Consider the following 23,931-nt stretch of genomic DNA (forward strand, 5'->3'; position numbering starts at 1 on the left):
GGTCCCTTGGATGTGCCAGCAACAGGATCCTATGCTGTAGCTGTGAGCACCTCGTGTGTCTGCCAAGGCTAGCGTCACCTTGATTCGAGCCAGGGCTGCTAGGGGCTCTCCACCGCGCAGGTGGACTTGTGGTCCAAGGCAGCTGCGCCCAGTCGCAAGTGGTCCTACTTGGAAGAGAAATTTGATAGACTAGGCCCCCACGTCTTCCCCTGGCCTCGGGTCAGTTCCAGAGGGCGGGGGGTGGGGGGAGGGGTGGGGGGTGCATTAGAATCTGCTCAGTGTGAGGGATGATGGTCGCTTCATTTAGGATGGTGGCGGTTGGGGTAGTGAGAAATTGCTGGATTTTACATAGGTTCCCCATGTTGTTCTTATGAAAAGTTTCAAATATCCGTATTCCTACCTTTTAAAATCATACTTTATTGTATCTATAATATCACACAGATATCCATACCTTTATTCATTCATCCGTCTTTTTGAATTTTATTTTTATTTATTCATTTGAGAGAGAGAGAGAAGAGGTAGAGAGGCAGATGGAGAGAATGGGCACGCCAGGGCCACCAGCCACAGCAAACAAAGTAGACGCGTGCGCCACTTTGTGCATCTGGCTTACGTGGGCCTTGCGGAGTTGAACCCGGGGCCTTTGGCTTTGCAGGAAAGCACCTTAACTGTTAAGACATTTCTCCAGCTCATTAATCTCTTTTTATATTATTTACACATACACATGAAAATTAGTTGGTCTTCCTTTCTTTCCTTTTCCTCTCCCCCTCCCTTCCTCTCTCCCCCCCTCGCTTCCTCCTTGCCATGTTGGGGATTAAAACCCAGAGCTCCACCCAGGCTCCACCCCCAAGCCGCTCCTCCTGCCCTGTGAGTTCTATAGTAGTCAGCTTTTGTGCATTAGTTTTCTTTTTGCATCATTGTGACCAAAATGTCTGACAGGGGCTGGAGAGATGGCTTAGCGGTTAAGCGCTTGCCTGTGAAGCCTAAGGACCCCAGTTCGAGGCTCGGTTCCCCAGGTCCCACATTAGCCAGATGCACAAGGGGGTGCACGCGTCTGGAGTTCGTTTGCAGAGGCTGGAAGCCCTGGCGCGCCCATTCTCTCTCTCTCCCTCTGTCTGTCTTTCTATCTGTGTCTATCGCTCTCAAATAAATAAATTAAAAAAAAATGTCTGACAGAACAACTTAAAGGAGAAATGATTTATTTTGGCCTATGGTTTTTAGGAGATTTCATTCCATGTTTTTTTTTTCTTTTTTTTTTGTTGTTGTTTGTTTTTCAAGGTAGGGCCTCACTCTAGCCCAGGCAGACCTGGAATTCACTATGTAGTCTCAGGCTAGCCTTAAACTCTCGGTGATCCTCCTACCTCTGCCTCCCAAGTAGTGGGATTGAAGGTGTGCACCACCACACCAAACTTTTTATTTTATTTTTTTTATTTTTTGAGGTAGAGTCTCATTGTAGCCCAGCCTGACCTGGAACTCACTCTATAGGCCCAGGCTAGCCTCAGACTCATGACGATCCTCACACCTGCCTGCTGAGTGCTGGGATGAAAGGCATGCCCCACCATGCCCAGCAGTTCCAGGAGATCTCAGTCTGTCTCGGTGGAGAAGGAAGGACGGCAAGAGCATGAGCTCATTTCACGTCATGGCAGGCAAGAAGCAAGAACACACCCCAAAACAGGGCTGTACTGTAGCCTGCACAGCACCTTAAAGTACCCACAGCTAGACTTGACGTCTTAAACATCCACAACTTCCTAAATGACATCACTAGCTGGGGACCGCGTGTTCAAGCACACCAGCCTGTGGGGGACATTTCATACTGAGACCACAGCTGTCACTCACTCCTGAAAACTGAAAGTTGTGCTTTTTCTGAAGGTAGACTTGTAGCCAAATTGGGTGTGGGGTATAAAGGAGAAAAAGGAATTAAGATGGCGTGCTCGTTTGATTTAAGTGTCCCCCATAAACTTAGATGTTCTGAAGGCCAGGTCCCCAGCTGGTGGGCAAAGTGGGAACTGGATCCACCTGGAGGCAGTGTAGTGTTGGGGGTGGGCTTATGGGTGTTGTAGCCAGCTTCCCCATGCCAGAGTTTGGCACACTCTCCTGCTGCTGTTGTTCACCTGATGTTGGCCAGGAGGTAACGTGCACACTCTGCTCATGCCATTGTTTTTCCCTGCTATCAGGGAGTTTTCCCCAAGTCTGTAAGCCAAAATAAACCCTTTCCTCCCACAAGCTGCTCTTTGTTGGGTGTTTTCTGCCAGCAATGCAAAGCTGACGGCAATAGATAGCATCTTGTCTTTAGGCCTCAAAAACTCATTGAAGAGGCAATTGAGTAATTTTTTTGTTGGGGGGGGGGGTTATGTTGAGATTGAGAATCCTATGGAGTGTCCATGAAGAGCAAGGAAGTAGATTTAAAAACCTGTAGCTCAGCCAAGACCCAGATGCTAGACCTTCAGTTTGACGTGGATACCTTTCACATGATCTGGGGGGGACCCCAGGGAGTGAGTGTGGGTGTAGACTAGGTGTGTCCCAACATTTAGAGATTAGAAGGAGGAAGCCTGAGAAAGAGGGAAGAGCACTAGTGCATTGAGGTGAAAATCAGGAATGTGGAATATCTACCAGAAGCTCCAAAAAATGTGTTTTCCAGTGTGGAGCTATTGAAAAAGCCGAGAGCTGACACTTCCGGGCGCGGTGACGCCCGCCTTCAACCCCAGCACTCAGGGGGTGGAGATTAGGTTTGCCGTGAATTTGAGGCCAGCCTGAGATTACATATTGAATCCAGGCCAGCCTGGGCTAGAGTGGGACCCTACCTCACAAAACCAAGAAAAAAAAAGTGTCAATATGCTATAATTCAGAAAATGACCTGATGTGGCTGATGTTCAGTAAGTGAGTAAATGGTAATCTCTGGTGTCCTAACCAAGTGAGTTTGCTCAGTGCAGAGAGGGAGTGAGTTTAGGTGGAGAAGCACGAAGGAGAGGTGAGGAAAGGAGGCGCAGACAGCATTCAGATGATTTTCTTAACATGCAGAGCAGAGGAATTGATCGATGCCAGGAGGAAAAGATTGAGGCAAGGGAAGAGTAGAGTGTGTTTTAAAAATCTTTCTGCCGGGCGTGGTGGTGCATACCTTTAATCCCAGCACTCGGGAGGCCGAGGTGGGAGGACCGCCATGAGTTCAAGGCTACCCTGAGACTACGTAGGGAATTCCAGGTCAGCGAAGAGAGAGAATGGGCATGCCAAGACGTCTGCCACTGCAAACAAACTCCAGACTCATATATCACTTTGCGTATCTGGCTCTATGTGGGAGTGCTTGTGAATTGAACCCAGGCTATCAGGCTTTGCAAGCAAGCACCTTTAACTGCTGAGCCATGTCTCCAGTCCCTAGAGGGTTTTTTTTTTTTTTTAGAAAGGGATAATCCAGGAGAAGGAAAAGTTAATAATATAGCTGAGGGTGGCAATCATTGCTAGGGTAATGACTGTGGCAATGCAGTGTAGCCAGGCTCGAGTAGAGGGTCTTATCTCAGCTATAACTCATTTATCTGTAGAAACAGGATGAAGACAAGATCAGAGGGGACAAATACAAAATTTAGCAGAAATGGCACCTGCATGTTCTTTCCTTGCCAATATTAGAATTATTTGTTGTGGGCTAATTAGTGCAAAGCAATCTTTGAAGAAGAGGGCCTTAGTAGTGAGTGAGACAAACTTTCTGCCCTCATGGAGGTAATCTAGTAGCAGAAAGATTGGCTATATATTTCAGTCTATCAGAATTCTCAAGTGTTGCAGAGCAAACTGAAGGAGAGATCGAGAGAAGGAGAAAAGAGATGCTATAGGGAAGTAGTTTGTGATTTTTTTTTGTGTATGTGTATTTTTTAAGTATGAATATATTTTCTTTCTTCATTTTTCTTTTTCTTTTTAGTTTTCTGAAGTAGGGTCTCACTCTAGCACAGGCTGACCAGGAATTCACTATGTAGTCTCAGGGTGGCCTCAAACTCTTGGTGATCCTCCTACCTCTGCCTCCTGAGTGCTGGGACTAAAGGCATGTGCCACCATGCCTGGCTGTGTATGTATTTTTGAAACTGGGTCTTACTTTAGCTCAGGCTGACCTGGAACTCTATATTTCCTAGGCTGGCCTCGAACTCATGGTGATCACGATCATGCTTTGTACTGATTATAACTGTGCATGAGAATGCTACTTTGGGAAATTTAGATCCGTCAGTCATTGCTGCTGAGGACAGAGTTGGGGTGGCCATATTGGGAGCAGGAAGAACCCTTATGGGGTTCCCTTAACACTACTGTTATTCAAGAGAGAGAAAATGTGGGAGAGAGGGACAACCATCCTAGAGGTTACTGTGCAGGAGGAAAATGAAGTTTTGGCAACGATTAATACAACGTCAACAAAAGAAAACCAACAAAAAGGTTTCGATGTTCATGAAATACCACTTCCTTTGGTTGGTGCCTGTCAACACAGACTTATTCCCACTTCTGAAAAGTAAAACCATTTGTACCTGGTAGAAAAATTCTTCAGGTTCGGTGCCAATTAACAGAGTAAAGGAATAAGTTGCCAGTTACTGTTTGGTTGTGGTCACGTCAGCACACCAAAGCTCCCAGAGTCTCGTAGGGTCTGCTTCTGTTCTTACTTCAAGTGCACTGCTCTTCAGTCATGGTAGAAAGTCTCCAGAAATGGTTAGAAAAAAGGGATTCAAAGGAGGAGGAATTTGGGAGGGGAAAAGGGAGGATGATGGGAAGGGATTACCATCATGGTATATTGTCTATATTTATGGAAGTTGTCAATAAAATGCACAAGGGGGTGCATGCATCTGGAGTTCGTTTGCAGTGGCTGGAGGCCCTAGTGTGCTCATTCTCTTTCTCTCTCCCTCTTTCTCTCTCTTTCTGTTGCTCTCAAATAAATAAATAAAAATAAAAAATATTTAAAAAGTTTTAAAAAATCTGGGCATGGTGGTGCACATCTTTAATGCCAAGGGAGACAGGTTAGGAAAATCGCTATGAGTTCAAGGCCAGCTTGAAACTACAGAGTGTCAGGTTGGCCTGGGCTAGACTGAAACCCTACCTCAAGAAAACAAAAATATTTTTTTTTTTCAAAAAAGCTTTTTAAAGAAGAAATTCTTGTGCCAGGCGTGGTGGCGCATGCCTTTAATGCCAGCACTCAGGAGGCAGAGGTAGGAGGATTGCGGTGAGTTCGAGGCCACCCTGAGACTCCATAATGAATTCCAGGTCAGCCTGGGCTAGAGCGAAACCCTACCTTGAAAAACAAAAAAAAACAAAATAAAAAAAGAAGAAAGTCTTCAGAAATGTTTGCAAGAATCACTGGAAAGAAAGATTAATTTCTGAGGTGTACCCAGACTTCTGTTATATTCTAGCTTCACCTTAAAATTTCATTTCTTTGTAACACAAAGAAATTGGAGGGGGGAGGGGGAAGGGGGGAGTCATATGACATTCTCGGAAAAGTTCTGGTGTGTGATGAAATATTTAGTTTAGGCACACAATAGACAAATGAACTTGAGAATAGAAGCAATTATCTGAATTATTCAAGCTAAAACACAATTTTGCTTGCAATAACTAAGTGATTGGGGAAAAGTGATTTTAAGAAAAGCTTTAATTATCTAGAAAATATCTTTAATTCTTCTTGTGAAAAGCAGATGATTGGAGAAAAACCACAATCCTGTTCTTAATTAATCTTTCTGGCACAATGTTTATTTCATGATTGCACGCACATCTTGCAACATCCTCCACAAGATGGCACACAGGTTTGCAGCATACAGCAGCCAGTACTCGTTCCATCACTGAGATTCGTTCTGTAACAAGCGGCACACACTGAACAGTTTCCCAATAATAGTTTTTCAGTTTTATCTTACTGATTGCAAATATATGCATCTTGTCAACGTTTTCTATGGATTACGGCTGTTATGAAGATATACACATCTGAGCACAATTATTTGCAGGCTATATAAAAAGAAGTAAATAATTTACATCCATTCATACAAGGCAAATGAAGCTTAAGAATCCTGGGTTGGCCCAGGCACCTGTATCTGTAAAAAAAGCCAGTTGGGAAGAAGAAGGGGTTCAGTGGAAAGGAGGACAAGAAAAGTTAATGGGAGGGGATTATGATCAAAATCCATTATGAACATGTGTGAAAATTGTTAATAAGTTCTTTTGGGCTGGAGAAATGGCTTAGTGTTAAGGTGCTTGCTTGCAAAGCCAAAGGACCTAGGTTTGATTCCCTAAGACCCATGTAAGCCATATGCACAAGGTGGTGCATGTATCTGGAGTTCGTTTGCAGTGACTGGAGACCCTAGCACACCCATTATCTCTTTCCCCTTCCTCTCTCTCTGCTTCTCTCTCTCTCTCTCTCTCAAATAAATAAAAACATTTTAAAACAAAAAAATTGTTTTGTTTTGGCTGGGGAAAATGGCTCAACAATTAAAGGCCTTGTCTGCATATCTTGCCAGCTTGATTCTCCAGTACCCACATAAAGCCAGATGCACAAGGTGGTGCATGCATCTGGAGATTGTTTGTAGTGGCAAGAGGCCCTGACATGCTCCTTCTGTCTCCCTCTCAAACAAATAAATAAGTAAATAAAAACACAAAGTTCCTTTTAGAAAAAAGTTCCCTAGGGTACCTTCTATAGCATCATTCCCTGCCAGTTTTGTGGTATCTTTTCACTTATTGGTAGCAGGCATCACTAAGTGAGCTTGACACTGCACCAACCTAGGCTCACCTTTTTTCTCCATGCAATGCTTCAGGTAGCCCTAAGTAAACAACTCAGAGTTGGAACAAAGCCTTGCTACTATCAGAGCTACCAGAGAATCATGAGGCAGAATTAAATGTTAGTCATAGGTAAGGTTTTTTTTTTTTCTCCAAAAAAAATATTTTGTTTATTTATTTGAGTGAGAGAGAAAGAGGTAGATAGAGAGAATGGGCACATCTGGGCCTCTAGCCACTGCCAATGAACTCCAGTCACATGGACCACCTTGTGCATCTGGCTTATATGGACCTTAACTACTAAGCCATCTCTCCAGCCCTCTCTTCTATTTTGATGTCATCATTTTCCTCCTCCTAATATATAGATATTGTGTAGGCAGCCTTATCCACTGTGAGGTCATGAATACCACGGCCACTTTGTGTCTGGGAGACAGTATTGTAAGCACTCCTCCCCTTCCTTGGGCTCTTACATTCTTTCCGCTACCTCTTCCACAGTGGATCCTGGGCCTTGGAGGGTGTGGAAGCTATATATATATATTTGCTTTAAATATATCGCCGAAGGGCTGGGGAGATGGCTCAGCTGTGGAAGGCACTTGTTTGTAGAGCTTGTTGTCCTGGGTTCAATTTCCCAGCCACCCAAGTAGGTGTTCAGTTGCAGCAGCAAGAGACCCTGGCATATACATATATATGCAAATAAATAAATACAAATTTAAAAAATCTGAAAATATTTTGCCATTGGAAAAACAATAGTTCAGGACTGGAGAGATGGCTTAGAAGTTAAGGCATTTGTCTGCAAAGCCAAAAGACCTCAGTTTGATTCCCCAGGACCCAACATAAGCCAGATGCACAAGGTGGCACATGCGTTTAGAGTTCATTTGCAGTGGCTACAAGCCCTGGCACACCCATTCTCTCTCTCTTTCTGTGTCTCTATCTGCCTTTTTCTCTCTCTCAAATAAATAAATAAAAGTTAAAAAGAATCTATTAAAAAAAACCCAATAGCCCAGATTCTGCTTTGTTCTTCTTTAATGAACTATTTCCCTGGGTTAAACTCCCAAATTGGACTGTATATCAGAACAATAGCCCGTCCTAAAGTCAGAGAGCTTATGCTGACATCTGGGCTGTGCCACTTTCTGACTCTGATACTGGCAATTGCATGACTTTTCTGTACCACTGGAAATTTATAATACAATTATTAATAGCCTAGGTGATCATGAGAATTAAGTAAGAAGAGATATATGACAAGTATTGAATATTATTTAGCAGAGAGCACTGAATGAATACTAAACTTAGACTATCTTTCCTTTTTCTTCTTTCTTTCTTTCTCTTCCTCTCTAAATAGCAATATTGCATTCTTGTACAACTATATCTTCACTCATTCTTTAATCCCCACTCAAAATATTAAAATAATAAGAGTTTATAACATTTTCTAAATACACACACACACACACACACACGTTTTTTTAAATTATTTATTTATTTATTTGAGAGTGACAGACACAGAGAGAAAGACAGAGGGAGAGAGAGAGAATGGGCGCGCCAGGGCTTCCAGCCTCTGCAAACTAACTCCAGATGTGTGCGCCCCCTTGTGCATCTGGCTAACATGGGTCCTGGGGAACCGAGCCTCGATCCGGGCTCCTTAGGCTTCACAGGCAAGCGCTTAACCGCTAAGCCATCTCTCCAGCCCCCCACACACATTTTTGATGTAGGGTCTCTCTCTAACCCAGGCTGACCTGGAATTTACTATGTAGTCATCTTGGGCTCACCTCAGGCTCACAGCAATCCTCTTACCTCTGCCTTCCAAGTGCTGAGATTAAAGGCGTGCGCCACTACGCCCAGCTTGTCTGTAACTTTTAAGAATGTTCTTTAGACCAGCAGGATGACATAATGGCTCTTCAGTCAGAGCCTGGGTTTGAATTTCAGCTTACCTGCTCACTGCTTATACGTTCCTTAATATGAGTAAGTTTAGCAATCCCATAGCATCGTTTGAAGTTAAGTGTCATTGAGGAAAAAGTCTGAACACACACTCAGAGCCACTGGCAGCCAGCACACCTGCACCGATGGTGAGGATATGGAAGCCTGCAGCTGTGGCATTGCCCGTGAGCCTTGCACTTTCCACGTGTTTCGCCTCAAGCTTTCACTCCGACATTTCCAATTCCCTTGCTACTCTCAGAGCAAATACTCGTGAGCAAGGTGAGTCCTTCCAGGTGGACCCAAGTTTGCCTTGTGGTATACATCTCCCACCTCCCCCAGTCTGTCCTCAGGCCTGGGAACCTGGGAATGGGGCTGCTGTTGTTTTTACAGCCCAAATAGTTCTCCATTAGGTAAAGGTTTTACAGATGAAATAGGGACAAGAAGAAGACCTATGACTCATCCTTGAATGATTTTCCTCCTTAGGGGATCTTTCATTTAGCTGGCTTTCCCACTGGCGGCCCTGGATCCCTAGCAACTGTCATTTCCAAATCTTCCCTGAACATCAGAAGGAGCTGTTCACATCAGTGTCACTGGTAGTTTAAGAGGAAACTTCAGGCTGGAGAGATGGCTCAGTGGTTACGTTGCTTGCCTGTAAATCTTAACAACCTGGGTTCGATTCCCCAGCACTCGTGTTATGTTGGATGCACAAAGTGGCACGTGCGTCTGGAGTTTGTTTGCAGTGGCTGGAGACCCTGGGTCACATAGTCTGCCTGTCTTTTCTCTCTCTTCCTCTCTGCTTGCAAATAAATAAAAATATTAAAGGGAGAGGAATTTTTTTGTGAAAATTAAACCTTACAAAATATAGAGCTGTCAATGTACATTGGTTCTAAACAATTGTCAACAACAGTGTGTCACTTGAACTTAATTTAAAATAGCAGATTTTAGCCGGGCGTGGTGGCGCACGTCTTTAATCCCAGCACTCGGGAGGCAGAGGTAGGAGGATTGCCATGAGTTCAAGGCCACCCTGAGACTACACAGTGAATTCCACGTCAGCCTGGACTAGAGTGAGACTGTACCTCAAAAAACCAAAATAAATAAATAAATAAAATAGCAGATTTTGAATGGTTGCAGAAATGTAGATGACTTATTTTTTGTCATGTATATTTGCGTGAGCAGACTTAGTGCTAGTCAGATTTTTTTTAATTAATTAATTTATTTACTTGAGAGCGACAGACACAGAGAGAAAGACAGATAGAGGGAGAGAGAGAGAATGGGCGTGCCAGGGCTTCCAGCCTCTGCAAACGAACTCCAGACGCGTGCACCCCCTTGTGCATCTGGCTAACGTGGGACCTGGGGAACCGAGCCTCGAACCGGGGTCCTTAGGCTTCACAGGCAAGCGCTTAACCGCTAAGCCATCTCTCCAGCCCTAGTCAGATTTTTTTTTACTTCCCAGCTGTCCGCTGTCCTTCCCTTAGAGACGGGCATCGCTGTCCATACGTTTGTCCTCGACATAAATGTGTGATGGATTTGTTTGCTTGCTGTTCCTAAATGCTAATATCCTACATTGTCCTACAGGAATAGCAGAAATCAATTCTGTCTTATTTAAATGGGCAGACATGGAAGGTATGAATTAAAATTAATCAGAACACGATGAGTCATCAAAAAAAATCAATAAATTTAAAGGTCACTAATTTTTCCAAATGATTTTTGGGTTGCTTTGCAGCTCTTCTGGGTTTAATCTTCTCTATTAAATTATCTTTGGCTGTACACAATTATTAAGTCAGAACTGTTTGATGTAATTAACTCCTGATATTAATCCTCTCATGGATTTTTTTGTCTTGACTTCTCACTTATATTAGGGACTCTGACCTCATCCACCTTTTTTGTTTGTTTTTTCGAGGTAGGGTTGCGCTCTAGCCCAGGATAACCTGGAATTCATTATGTGGTCTCAGGGTGGCCTCGAACTCACCATGATCCTCCTACCTCTGCCTCCTGAGTGCTGGAATTAAAGGCCTGCGCCACCACGCCAGGCTCTCTTTTTGTTAGCAGGAGTTTTATCTTAAGGATGTAACACAGGGGACAGAAAAGCAAGATATAGTGATTCAGCCCCTCCCCTGCTCCCCCCAAGCTGGGGAAAGCTGCTGAAATATTTCATTATAGTATTTATTATTTTGCTCTGTGTGTGTGTTGTTGGGGGGAGGTGTGGTACCCTGCACCTTGTCTGTAGTGGCCAGAGTAGGATGTTTCATGTAGTGTTTGCTCTTTCTGCCTTCGGTTTTGAGCAGGAGTCTCTTTACTGATTCTGAAGCCTGGGGTGTGTGTGTGTGGGGGGGGGGGGGGTTCCAGTGATTCTTTGATCCGTGGGACTGACTGGGCTGCAGGCACGGGTGATTCAAACTCCGGTGGTCTCTGCCTGCTCAGTCCTCATTATTGTGTAGGAAGTGCCCTTAACCACTGAGCCATCTCTCTCCACCCCTCAGCTGGAAATTTCCAAGCGATGGTATTTGTGCTTGGGAGATGGGTAATGTAAGTATCTATGGCCGAATTGTGAGATTTCACTAATGATGCTACGAAGACGCACAGTGAGGCGCTTAACAGAGTGACTGAAAGGTAGGATGATGAAAAATGGTCAGGCAGGCATTTAGCAAACAGCTTGATAAATGTTGTCTACACACATATGAAATCCAGCGAGCGTCTGCCCAGTGTTTTCCATCTTCCTTCTTGACTCCTGGTCCCCGCCCCCCGCCCGGCAAATCCATCCTCATCATCAAAGTACAATGAGTCTCTGAGTTTTCAGGAAGCAGGATGTCACTGGTATCCTATACATAGGTATACTTATGTGTAGCTCCTTCTGCTTTACTTTTTGCTTTGGGTACAGTGCTATAAGAAATATTTGGTAACAAATGGAATGCTGTGATTAGAAACATGCACTTTTTAAAAATAACTTTTAAATTCATTTATTTGCAAGCCGAGAGAGAGAGACAGAGAATGGGCAGCCAGGGCCTCCATCCGCTGCAAACGGGCTCTGGATGCGTGCGCCCCTCACTGTGTGCACCCGGCTTCACGTGGGTACTGGGCAATTGAACTCTTAAGACGCGTACCTTAACCACTAGCAATCTCCCCAGGCCAGAAACATTCATCTTTAGTGTCTGAGGGTATCGCATCTGGTTTGAAGGCCTCTTTATCCAACATTTACTGCGTGTCTGTCATGGGTGGGTTGGGCAGCTGATGAGCACCGAGCGATGGCTGGCTAGGTTCTTGAAGATGCCGGGAACCTCCCTAGGGAATCCGTTGAATCTCTCAATGTTTTGCTTCCTGTTTCAGTATCTCGTTTCCCCAGAAGGTCTTGGATTCACAATCGACAGCATGGGAACAGTCTCCACGGCAAAGGTTTTTGATTTTGAGACGGAAATGACAAGGTAAATACTCTCCCTGGATTTTCACTTGAAACATTGGTACTTTGGTTCCCACTTTCCTTTCTGGGGAATATTTTTCCCCATCTTGTCTTAATGTGCTCACAAAAATGAGGATGCTTTGGGTAATGCCTTAAATATGAAACTGGCACTTCCTCTACAATTACGTCATTGTTGGACATGGCCCTGGCCCCCCTCCCCCCCCCCACCCCGCCCCGCCCCCGTGTCACTTGCTTGTGTATTTCCTGCCATGGGAATGGGTAGGACTTCTCCCTGGATACCTATGACACAGAATTTATTCATCATGCAATCAACATCCTTGAAAAGTTAATGCACTGCCATTTTCTCCTTATTTCCTCCGTGTCTGCTAAGTGGGTTTAAGTCACTATTATTGTAATGATTTTATGACTGTCCTTTTCAGTTGCATGTTTTGTAGCAAATTGCTTCCCAGGAAAAGGAAATGGATCTTTAAGGCATTCCAATCAAATTTCTCCTGCATTCAGAAGTGATTCTCTCGTATGATGAAACTTGAGGGTGGAATGAATCCTAAGAGTTAACCTATTGACCAATTGACCAGCAGAGGCCTCGCAGGGATTAGCTGCCCACTCTTCATGTAGAGTGCCTCCCCGTGAAATAGAGTCAGCACAGTGATGGACGTGGAGGCTTTTTTTTTTTTTTTGTCATCTTCATGAAGTTAGTAGAAGCAGTTTGTATTATCTTTTATGATTTTTTTTTAGGTAGAAGTTGGCAAATTTTTTAAATTCATTTTTTCCCTTGGTCCCAAACTGTTCCACCCCAATACAAAATTTCTTTGGGTATCTGATCTCATAAAGTACTTTGGGAATGGTGAGTAATGACCACCACATTTAAAATTTATTTTTGCTGACAACTTCCATATGTATAGACAATGTATCATGCCTGTAGTCCCCTCCCATCACCTTCCCTTTTCTCCCTACCATTACCTTTTAAAAAATGTAAATGTAATTTTGGCCAGGTACACTTTATGAAAAAGTGATTATGCTTCACCAAGATATTTATAACCCTTGAGGTTTGTTAACAAATGCAATGCCAAAGTCGTTAATGAAAGTTTAAGATGGGATTTTTTTTCCCCCCTGGATAAATGAAAATGAAAGCTGCTTTTGAAAAGTGTCTTTGACAGCAGAGGAGTTGGGAGTGGAAAATAAGCTGATTTCAGAATGGGAATAAGTTGTTGTTTGGGCAAAGCTTACAATGCATTCTTATTAAAATTCTATGGAGAGGTTTTTATTCGGGGCTGGGGAGAAGGCTCAGCAGTTAAAGGTGCTTGCAAAGCCTGACTGCCTGGGTTTGATTCCTGAGAACCCATGTAAAGCCAGATGCACAAAGTGACATATGCATTTGGAGTTAGTTTGCAGTGGTAAGAGGTCCTGGTACATTTGTTCCCCCTCCCCTTCAATTACCAAGTAAATATTTGAAAAAAAAAGAGTGCTGGGTACACACTTTTAATCTCAGCATTTGGAATGGCAGAGGTAGGGATCTCTGTGAGTTCAAGGCCAGCTTCAGACTACAGAGTGAGTTCCAGGTCAGCCTAGGCTAGAGTGAAACCATGCCTTGATAAAACAAAAGGAAGAGAGGTGGGGGGTAGAGAGGAGAGAGAGAGAATCCTTCTTTAATTTTCTCCTTAGCTCAAGAGGTTCTTGGGTCACTGTGTAAACCTTTAAATGAGAATAAAAAAAATGTTTGTTTCATCTCCCTGATTTTTACCAATTCCCACAAAAACCCATTTTATTGAAAAAATCCCATAAGTATAGACAATATGCCATGATCATAATCCCCTCCCACAACCCCCACAGCTCGCTCCCAAACTCCCCCTTCCACTGAACCCCTTCTTTCCAGTTAGACCCTCTTCTATTATGATGTCATCATTTTTCCCTCCTATTATGCAGGTCTTGAGTAGGTAGCATGAGACACTGTGAGGTCGTGAACATCAAGGCCACTTTGTGACTGTATTATAAGCAGTCATTCCCTTCCTTTGGCTCTTCCATTCTTTTTGCCACCTCTTCTACAATGGTCCCTGAGCCTTGCAGGGTGTGATAGAGATGTGTCACTTGGTGCTGAACACTCTACTGTCACTTCTTCTCAGCACTGTGGTGACTTTTGAGTCTCCCTAGTGGACGTTGCCTTCCGAAAAGAGAAGCTTCTCTAACCGAAAGTGAGAGTAACATTAATATATGGACATAGATCTAAGTGTTTAGAGTTTGGTGGGCATAGTATATCCATTTAACCAGCTATCAGCAGTCATTTTCTCCTTATGCACTTCCCAGCCGTAGTCTTTTGACTGGGTTTTTGGTATCAGGTAGGTATTCTCAATTCTCTTTCTCTAAGGAAGGTATGGTGAGTGTGAAATCACTCCTTTACATCCTGATAAAAGAGTTCAGAAGAGTTCGGTATTGCTGCACTCCACTGGCCAGCAACACAAAAAGGAACCTGATTACATAGCTTGCTAGTGTCATATTCTTCCCATTCTTGTAATTAAAACATTTCATTGTTTAAAATTTATTTTTATTTATTTATGAGAAAGAGAGAGAGAGAGAGAGAATGAGAGAGAGTGAGAATGGGCCTCTATTCACTGTAGACGAACTCCAGATACATGTGTCACCTGGTGCATCTGGCTTTATGTGGGTCCTAGGAAATCGAACCTGGGTTCTTTGGCTTTATAGGCAATTGCCTTAACCACTAATCCATTTCTGCAGGCCATAATTAAAACTTTTCAGGGGCTGGAGAGATGGCTTAGCAGTTAAGGCACTTGCCTGTGAAGCCTAAGGACCCACATTTGACTATCCAGATCCCATGTAAGCCAGACGCTCAAAGTGATGCAAGGACATAAGGTCGCAAATGTGCACATGGTGGTGCAGGCATCTAGGGTTGAATTGCAGTGGCTGGAGGTCCTGCATGCCAATAGTCTTTCTCTCTCACACAAAAAATAAAAATAACAAAATATTTCAGATTGAACTTGAAAAATGTCTTTATTCTTTATTTAAAATATTTTTATTTATTTATTTGACAGAGAGAAAGAAGGAGAGGGAGAGAGGGAAAGAAAGGATGGGCACACCAGGGCCTCCAGCCGCTGCAAACTCCAGATGCATGCACCCTCTTGTGCATCTGGCTTATGTGGGTCCTGGGGAATTGAACCTGGGTCCTTTGGCTTGCAGGCAAATGCCTTAGTCACCAAGCCATCTCTCCAACCCCATAGTGGTTAATTTGTTTTGAAGCATTCTTTTTCATTTGCTTATCTGAGACAGGGTCTCACTATATGACCTAGGCTGGCCTTGCCAGTTTGCTGCCCGGGCTCTTCCACATTCAAGCATGCACTGCTTCTGCTGGTTGCCAATGTAAACAGCAGCAGCAACCGTGTTTGAAGGGTAGGAGCCTCTGGAGCCACGAACATTTTTCCCACTCTGGCCCAGGCTGACCTGGAATTCTTTCTGTAGTCTCAGGGTAGCCGCAAACTCATGGTGATCCTTCTACCTCTGCCTTCTGAGTGCTGGGAATAAAGGCATGTGCCACCATACCTGGCTATCATCACATTTTATGTGGTACATGGTACACACAATTATTCACTTTTGTTTTCAATTATAATTAAAATTTCAGGCTGGGGAGATGGCTTATCAGTTAAAGGGTAACAGATTTCTCTCCAAGTCCCTTGCCTTTTCTCTCAACCATTTTGATTCATTTGTTTCTTGACCACGTGTTAGCCATTTTAACTGCTGAAATAACTGGTCTGACTTACATTTTAACTGACCAGTTAAGTCTAGTGGATTCCACTTCCATGACTGTGAAATCTCAGCTGTTTTTCTTGTGCTTGTGCCTTTAGTTTTTCACTGGTTATTAAAGTGGTTGATCCTGGAGGCCTGTTTGTTTCTGGAAATCTAAAGATTTTCCTCATCAACATAAATGATGAGGACCCCACTCTCACCTGCAGGTAAGGGGATGCTATCATATAAAACACACTTTATTAAGTTAATCTTGATAGTAGCCTTTTCTTTCTCCTTCTGTATTTATTTATTTATTTTCTGCTGACAATGAAAATAAGTTAGTAAGATGAAAACAACCACTTGAGATGTAAAATTCCAAACAAGCTTTCTTAAAAACCAGAAGCACAACAGTTTTAACATATAAAATGTATTGAAACTGCAAAAGAATAAGGTGGTGTTTCTGTTGTAGTTCTCAGTGTCTGACGTGGTGGCTTTGCCACCCTCAAGGGAAATTTGGCTGGCATTATCACCAGGGAGTCTATCTAAGCACATTGAGGATCAGTAATTCTATGAAATTGGCTCTTACTAAAAAGTTAAGTCTGTAGATCCTAGGGCAAAAAAGTGGACATGAGTTCTAATCTCTCAGCCACCTTGATATTTACTTCTGAAAGTTGTTTAATTTCTTAGACTCTGCATCTCTAATATCTATAGAATGGGTTCATACATGTTACCAACCTCCTAGGTAAGAAATGAATAGTACTTAGAGTTTTGTCTGAACTGTAGGTAAGTAATCAATAACTGGTTTAACCGTTTATATTGTGAACATCATTTCCATCTTTGTCACTGCTGTATCTGTCTGTTACTCCTTCACCACCATAAGGAGTGGAAAAGACAACATGCAAATATGCCTCTAATAATCGTTTCTTTTTAAAACAAGTCTGTTCAACATTGAAAATGATGTCTTGAGTGTTACTTCTGTAAACTCAACTCGGTGCAATGAAATCAACATCACGTTGGATGAAGAAATTCCGATTGGGAGGACAATCGGAATGTGCCAGGCAACCGACCAAGATAACTTGGGAGATTTAACCTTTGTACTAGATACAGGGAGTGTTTACTTCGCAGTCGACAAAGGTAGGTTGAGAGCTGTTCTCAGTGCATGACCCGTCCGATCCTACGTGATTGCCCAGCTCCTCCAGACATGAGTTCCTAGAGGGTAGTTATGGCGTCTTGGTTTCTAGAACTTCACTATAAAGCACGTGGAAGGTGCTTCAGACACGGCTGTTCGAACAGTCTGCAAGACCCAATTTTTCATTCTTTCATTTACTGACACATGGGATTCTTCATAGTTTCTACATTATATGAACCCTCCACTTTATTTGCCTTTCCAGCCCATTGTCTCAGACCTAACTCTTCTTTCTACTTAAGACCCACATGTTTGTGAGAAAGAATCTTCTTGGACTGGCTAAGAGTCAGTCATTTATCCCTCATCCGATGAGTTGATACTAGGGGTAGGATCAGTGCTGTGCCCGCTAAAGCCGGAGCTGAATAGCGAGGGCAGGTGGCCATCTTCCGCTTCTATGCAGGGTTAGCCATGGCAGCAGGTCTGTCTTTGTCCCATTCACGTGCCCCCAGGCCATGCCATTTCGGCGTAGCAAGCCTGGTTCTAACTGCTACCAGCTGCCATTCTTGGCTTATGGCTGACTGGAGGCCTGTCTGCTGCTCTTCTCTCCTCCAGCTGCTGAGCTCGAAGAAATTCTTCTGCTGAGGAGGTGGTTTCCGAACTTCCGCTCTCCGCCCCTGGCGTAGAACAGGTTTCAGTGTGTGCCACACATGGCTCCCAGAACCCCCCAGTGACATGAAGTTCTGTATGAAGTTCTATCTATAGATATGAAGTTGCATATAGGAGTCAATGATTGGGTGGTACAGTCTTCTTTGTTTTCTTCAAGGTAGCCTATTGCTCTCTCCCAGGCTGACCTGGAATTCACTATGTAGTCTCAGGGTGACCTTGAACTCACAGGGATCTAAGTACCTCTGCCTCCTGAGTGCTGGGATTAAAGGGTGTGTCACCACGCCTGGCTTCGTATACCTTTGTACTGGGACTGTCGCTTCCCTGTCTCTTGTCCCCATGCCACACTGCCTTCCCTCACACCCTGATCTCTTATTTGGCTTTTTCATTTGCTCCCAACTGTTAAGAGCCTCCACAGAGCAGCTAGAATGCTTTTCTTCTCTTCTGCATGTGTACTGTGGTGTGCATTTGCCCATGTTCGTACGTGTGTGGGTACAGTGTGTGCCTATGCATGTGGAGGCCAAAGACTGTCACTGGGTATTTCCCTTACTCTGCCCTGTGTTTACTGAGTCAGGACCCTCACTTGAGCCCAGAGTTTGCTAATTCAGGTAGTCTAGTTAGCCAATTTGTCCCAGGCATCCCTGTCTCTGCCTCCCTAGCCCTGGGATTACAGTCTGGCTACCATGCCCACTCACTGTACGTGGGTGCTGAATTCCAATCCTTATACTTGTGCAGTAAGCATTTTATCCACTGTGCTAACTAGCAAACCTCTAGAAGACTTTTTTTTAAAGTACTCAAATTGGACCATATTTCTCCTTTGTGCAAAACCCTCTTGCGCTTTTATTTTTTTAATTTAATTTTGTTTATTTATTTGAGAGAGAGGGAGAGAGAGAGAGAGACAGAATGGGCACATTAGGGCCTTGATTAACTGCAAACCAACTCTAGACACATGCATCCTCTCGTGCATCTGTGTTACATGGGTCCTGGGGAATTGAACCAGGGTGCTTTGGCTTTGCAGGCAAGTGCCTTAACCACTAAGCCATCTCTCCGGCCCTCCTGCGCTTTTCTTTTGCACTTGGAATTTGATTCAGACTTCTTACCTTGCCATCAAGGAAGGCGCTGCTTATTCTGGCTAGTCTTCTCAAACCTCCATCTGGTTCATTTCTCTCTTTGTCCATTACTTGGTGAGCCCATGAAGGCTGTCTGCCTGGGGACTTCTCTCTTGCATCTTTTTTGCACCAGACCATTAGACAATATTGTCTTTTAAAACCACATCACAGTTGTCATGTCCTTATCATTTGAAGTTTGGTGTTTGTCTATAAACAAACAATCTCAGCTTAGATTGTAATTTCGATAAATGCCAGGGATCTCACTTCATTCTCTGCAAACACCGTTCCTGCCACGGGGTTAAGCACTTACGAAGCTTGTTGCCTGAGAATGTGATGGGGGCTGTTGTAGTCAGTTCCACGGTTTGGGAGTGCACATTCAAACCAGAGGAAGTTGTAGGGGAGGAAGGGGTTTATCTCAAGCTTATAGCTCCAGGGGGAGTTCCATCTATGGTAGAAGAAGGGAGCTCCCATTCATGAATCCAAGCAGAGAGAAAAACTGAAGCAAGCGAAACCATCGGTGCCAGGATCCCCCCACCCCCCCAAAAAAGCAGCAAGGACAAACAGGCAGCAAGTAGCAGGGACCCGCCTCTCAGAGCTCAAGATGCTCTTTGGGCTGGAAATCAGATCCACCCCCTGTTGCAGTCAGGCTCACTTTGCTGGCAGAAATCACCCAACCAAGAGCACCTTGTGGGAAACAAGGTTTGTTTTGGCTGACAGACTCGAGGGGAAGCTCCGTGATGGCAGGGAAAAATGATGGCATGAGCGGAGGGTGGGCATCGTCTCCTGGCCAACATCAGGTGGACATCAGCAACAGGAAAGTGTGCCAAACATTGGCAAAGGGAAACTGGCTATAGCATCCATAAGCCTGTCCCCAGCAATACACTCCCTCCAGGAGGCATTGATTCCCAAATCTCCATCAGCTGGGAACTTAGCATTCAGAATGCCTAAATTTATGGGGGACACCTGAATCAAACCAGCACACTCCCAAACATACCTTAGGGCTAGACCCTAGGACCTGCCCTTCAGTGATACCTCCTTCCGGCCAGACAGCTGGATACCCAAGTTACAGGCTTTAATAAGACACCTGAGTCAGCGGGGACGCACATTCAGACTACTACAGGTGTGTAGGAAGCTGGACAACTCCCACTGCAATGAGATTTATGATTCCCTCTTCTAGGCATGGTCTCCCCTGGACTGCCGCTTTCTTCTCCCACATATGTTTCAAGTCCTTAAATAAGGGCCTCTTCCAGAAAGCCTGCTATCCTAAGCGAAAAACAATGCTGGGCTGGAGAGATGGCTCAGTGGTTAAGGCTCTTGCCTGTGAAGCATGAGGACCCACGTATGCCAGATGCACAAGGTGGCACATGCATCTGTAGTTCGTTCTCAGTGGCTGGAGGCCCTGGTACACCCATTCTGTCTCGCTCTTTCTCTCTCTCTCTTTCTCCTCCTCCCCCTCTTCCTCTCTCTATCTTCCTCCTCCTCCTTGTCCCCTCTCTCTCTCTCTTAAATAAATAAATAAAATATTTTAAAAACCAATGTTGTTCTGCTACTGGTGTGATTGAATGTAATTTTGAGGGTAAGTAAGTTCTGTGGGTGCACTTGGAATCAGGTTCTGAATGCTAATGAATAGGGCATAATTTATACATTATCTTTTCTATAGCTAATTACCGGAGTGATTTTGAAAATGACAACCCAAGATGTGCTGTTTCGTTACAGAGCAGGGGACGGTGGTTTCTGTGGCCCGTCTTGACGTGGAAAGAGCTGGGTTTGCGAGCGTTCAGTCCTTCTCTGTTAAGGCTTGTGACCCTGACCAGAGGTGTGCTTCGATTCAAGTGACAGCTTACATTCATGGTGTTAATGACAACTCACCTGTCTGTGATCAGTATCTGATTAGGTGAGCTGAGACGGATGGGCAGCAGCAAGAATGCACAGTGGGTATGAGGGGAGGAAGTACCACCCTGTTTATTAGTACCACCATTACTTACTGGCTCAAACCTCTTGGTTTCATGCCATGTTCCTCAGAAATGGCCTGTTGGTCCTACTTGGGGCCAAAAAGCCAGGTTTCCAAGGTCTGACAGGAAGAAAGTGGAGAAAGCTTGAGATGTGAAGTCACATCAAATCTCCTCTTGTTAGTCATTAGCTATGTGATCTCGGATCAGTTACTTAAGCCCTTGGATCTTCAGCTTTTGTTTATGAAATGGGATTAAGAAGACTTTGTGATGCCAGGCACACACATTTAATCCCTGCACTCGGGAAGCAGAGGTAGGAGGATCGCTGTGAGTGTGAGGCCAGCCTGGAACTATAGTGAGTTCCAAGTCAACTTGGGCTAGAGACTCTACCTTGAAAAAAATTTTTTTTAAATCAATAACTTGTGTGACAGGGCTGAGCATGTGGCACGTTTTATAAATGTTTCTTTATTACAATTCTGTTACCTATTACTCAAAACCCTTGTCACTACATAGGGTTTAAGTTAGACATTTTGCTCTTGTTAAAAATGGAATCTGGGGGCTGGAGAGATGGCTTAGCCATTAAGATACTTGCTTGCGAAGCCCAAGGACCCAGATTTGATTCCCCAGGACTCACACAAGCCAGATGCACATGGTGGCACATGTGTCTGGAGTTTGCAGTTGCTAGAGGCCCTGGCATTCCTCTTCTCCCTCCCTCCCTCCCCCACTCAAATAAATAAAAATATAAAATTAAAAAATTAAAAAAATGGAATTTGATGTGCACATCAAATATTGTGCAACTTTCCCAGTGGAGATGAGTTGTCACCAGTAATCAAATCACTTTGATTGCACCATATAATGATTTGGAAGTCTGGACAACGTTTTGATATAAGATGTTTCAGGTCAGGTCAGGATTTGATGCCAAATAAAGGACGAAGAAATTCTGAGGCTCAGAGCGCTGGAATCAGAGAGCTGGGTAAGGTGTTGCCCTTTCTGCACACATGGTACAGGGCTCTCGCCCTCCCTCACCTCCCTTAAAGCCTGTCTCCTCCCTCCGTGGTCCTCGTTCTAGTTTGGGGACCGGTCTCCATACCCACCCCCACATAAACTCACATCAGTGAGAAGCTATGGAAAAAATGTGCACCATTTGTCTTTCTGAGTCTGTTACCTCACCAAATGTAACATTGTCTAGATCCATACGTTGTCCTGAACATTTCATTTTTCTTTACAGCTGAATAAAATCCCATTGTGTAAAGGTGGGCATTGGGATGGATTTCGTTTCTTGCTATTGTGAATAAAGCCACAATGAACATGTATGTGCAAGTATCTCCATAGAAGATTTATACTCTTTGGGATATATACCTAGACGTGGTATATATATATATTTTATTTTTTTTATCAACAACTTCTGTAATTATAAAAAACATCCCATGGTAATTCCCTCCCTCCTCCCACTTTTTCCTTTGAAACTCCATATATTTTATTTTAAAATTTATTTTAGAGAGAGAAAGAGGGAGAGAGAAAGAGAGAGAGAGAGAGAGAGAATGGGCTCACCTGGGCCTCCAGCCATTGCAAACAAACTCCAGATGCATGTGTCACCTTGTGCATCTGGTTTACGTGGGTCCTGGAGAGTTGAACTGGAATTCTTTGGCTATGCAGGCAAATGCCTTAACCACTAAGCCATCTCTCCAGCCCCTGTTTTAAATTTTTTGACAAACCCTTACACTGATTTGCATAGTGTCTGCACCAGTTTACACTTCCATCAGCAGGGAAATGAGGGTTTCTCCTTTCCAACCACTTCTAGTTTGTTTTTTAAATATTTTATTTGTTTATTTGCCAGGGGAAAGAGAGAGAGAGAGAGAGAGAGAGGGAGAGAGAGAGAGAAGAGTATAGTTGCACCTGCCACTGCACATGAACTCTAGATGCAGGGGCCACTTGGTGCGTGTGGCTTTATGTGGGCGCTAGGGAAATGAGCTGAGGCCACTGGCTATGCAGGCAAACACCTTTAGCCACTCAGTCATCTCTTCAGCCCTTAGCTTCTTTGCTTGATCATAGTCATTCTGACTGAGATGAGATAGAATCTCAAAGCAGTCTTAAACATATTTCCTTTTTTATTTTTTATTTTTTTGAGGTAGGGTCTCACTAGAGCCCAAGATGACCTGGAATTCAATTTGTATTTTCAGGGTGGCCTTGAACTCATGGCGATCCTCCTACCTCTGCCTCCCTAGTGCTGGGATTAAAGGTGTGTGCCACCCCACCCAGCCAAAAAAAATTCTTTATTTATTTGCAAGGAGAGAGAGAGAGAGAGAGAGAGAGAGAGAGAGGGAGAGAGGAGACAGAATGGGCACACCAGGGCCTCCAGCCCCTGTAAATGATAGATGCATGCACTATTCTGTGTACCTGGTTTTATGTGGGCACTGTAGAATCGAACTTGGGTCATTAGGCTTTGCAGGCAAATGTCTTAACTGCTAAGCCATCTCTCCAGCCCATCAAAGCAGCTTTCCATTGATAGCTAAGAACACTTTAAAAAATTTGTGGTTTTATTTATTTATTTTTATTGTTTATTTATGAGAGAGAAAGAGGCAGAGAGAGGAAGAGAGAGGAAGAGAGAGAGAGAGAATTGGCACACCAGGGCCTTCCACCATTGCAACTGAGTTCCAGACGCTCCTTGTGCACATGTGTGACCTTGAACATTTGCATCACTGTGTGTCTGGCTTACTGGGACCTGGAGAGTCGAACATGAGTCCTTAGGCTTCACAGGCAAGCGCCTTAACTGCTAAGCGATCTCTCCATCCCTGACTTCCCATTCTTACAGAATGCCCAGTTGAGTGCAGAAAGGAACCCCTCCCATTAAAGCAGTACAGTTTCACCAAGGTCAAAGTGTAATTCCAAAGTGTATCTGTCTGCTCTGGTGTAAACAGGGTATCTACTTATAGGCCTTCTCAGAGCTAGTTGATGTTTATGGGGAAAGCATTGTATTTTAAAAGAACTCTTGCCTAAAGTGACATTTCTTCTTGAACAATTAAACAGGTACACAGGCAAAGAGATGATCAGAAAAGACACAGTAATTGCAAAACTTCTGTGTCATGACCTTGACAAGCCTCCAAATATAATCCATTATGCTCCGAGCTCAGGCCCGATTGGTTCTGGACAACTCTTTGAGCAAGTGCCAAATGCTGAAAATTTTATCCAGGTGAGCCCCAGGTGCTATCACTCATGGGAGCTTTCCCAAGGAGGCGACAACATTTCATGGTCACGTGGGCGGATGCTGGTAGATTCCAAGAGGAGTCTAGTAGGCGCCTGGGCTCCTCCACTGCCTAGCTG

General features: G+C 44.1%; 1 protein-coding gene across 1 annotated transcript in view; it reads left to right on the forward strand.

The window, feature by feature from the left end:
* The window catches only part of LOC105944215 (cadherin-related family member 3), an 85,412-nt gene that overhangs the window by 25,734 nt on the left and 35,747 nt on the right, over positions 1-23,931 (forward strand). The window contains exons 5-9 of the mRNA XM_045135668.1: positions 11,941-12,035; positions 15,883-15,990; positions 16,701-16,897; positions 20,378-20,555; positions 23,638-23,800. Coding sequence (XP_044991603.1) covers positions 11,941-12,035; positions 15,883-15,990; positions 16,701-16,897; positions 20,378-20,555; positions 23,638-23,800 — 741 coding nt within the window. The remainder of the gene's footprint in view (positions 1-11,940; positions 12,036-15,882; positions 15,991-16,700; positions 16,898-20,377; positions 20,556-23,637; positions 23,801-23,931) is intronic.

This window comes from Jaculus jaculus, chromosome 16 (assembly GCF_020740685.1).
Source record: "Jaculus jaculus isolate mJacJac1 chromosome 16, mJacJac1.mat.Y.cur, whole genome shotgun sequence".
Taxonomy (NCBI): domain Eukaryota; kingdom Metazoa; phylum Chordata; class Mammalia; order Rodentia; family Dipodidae; genus Jaculus; species Jaculus jaculus.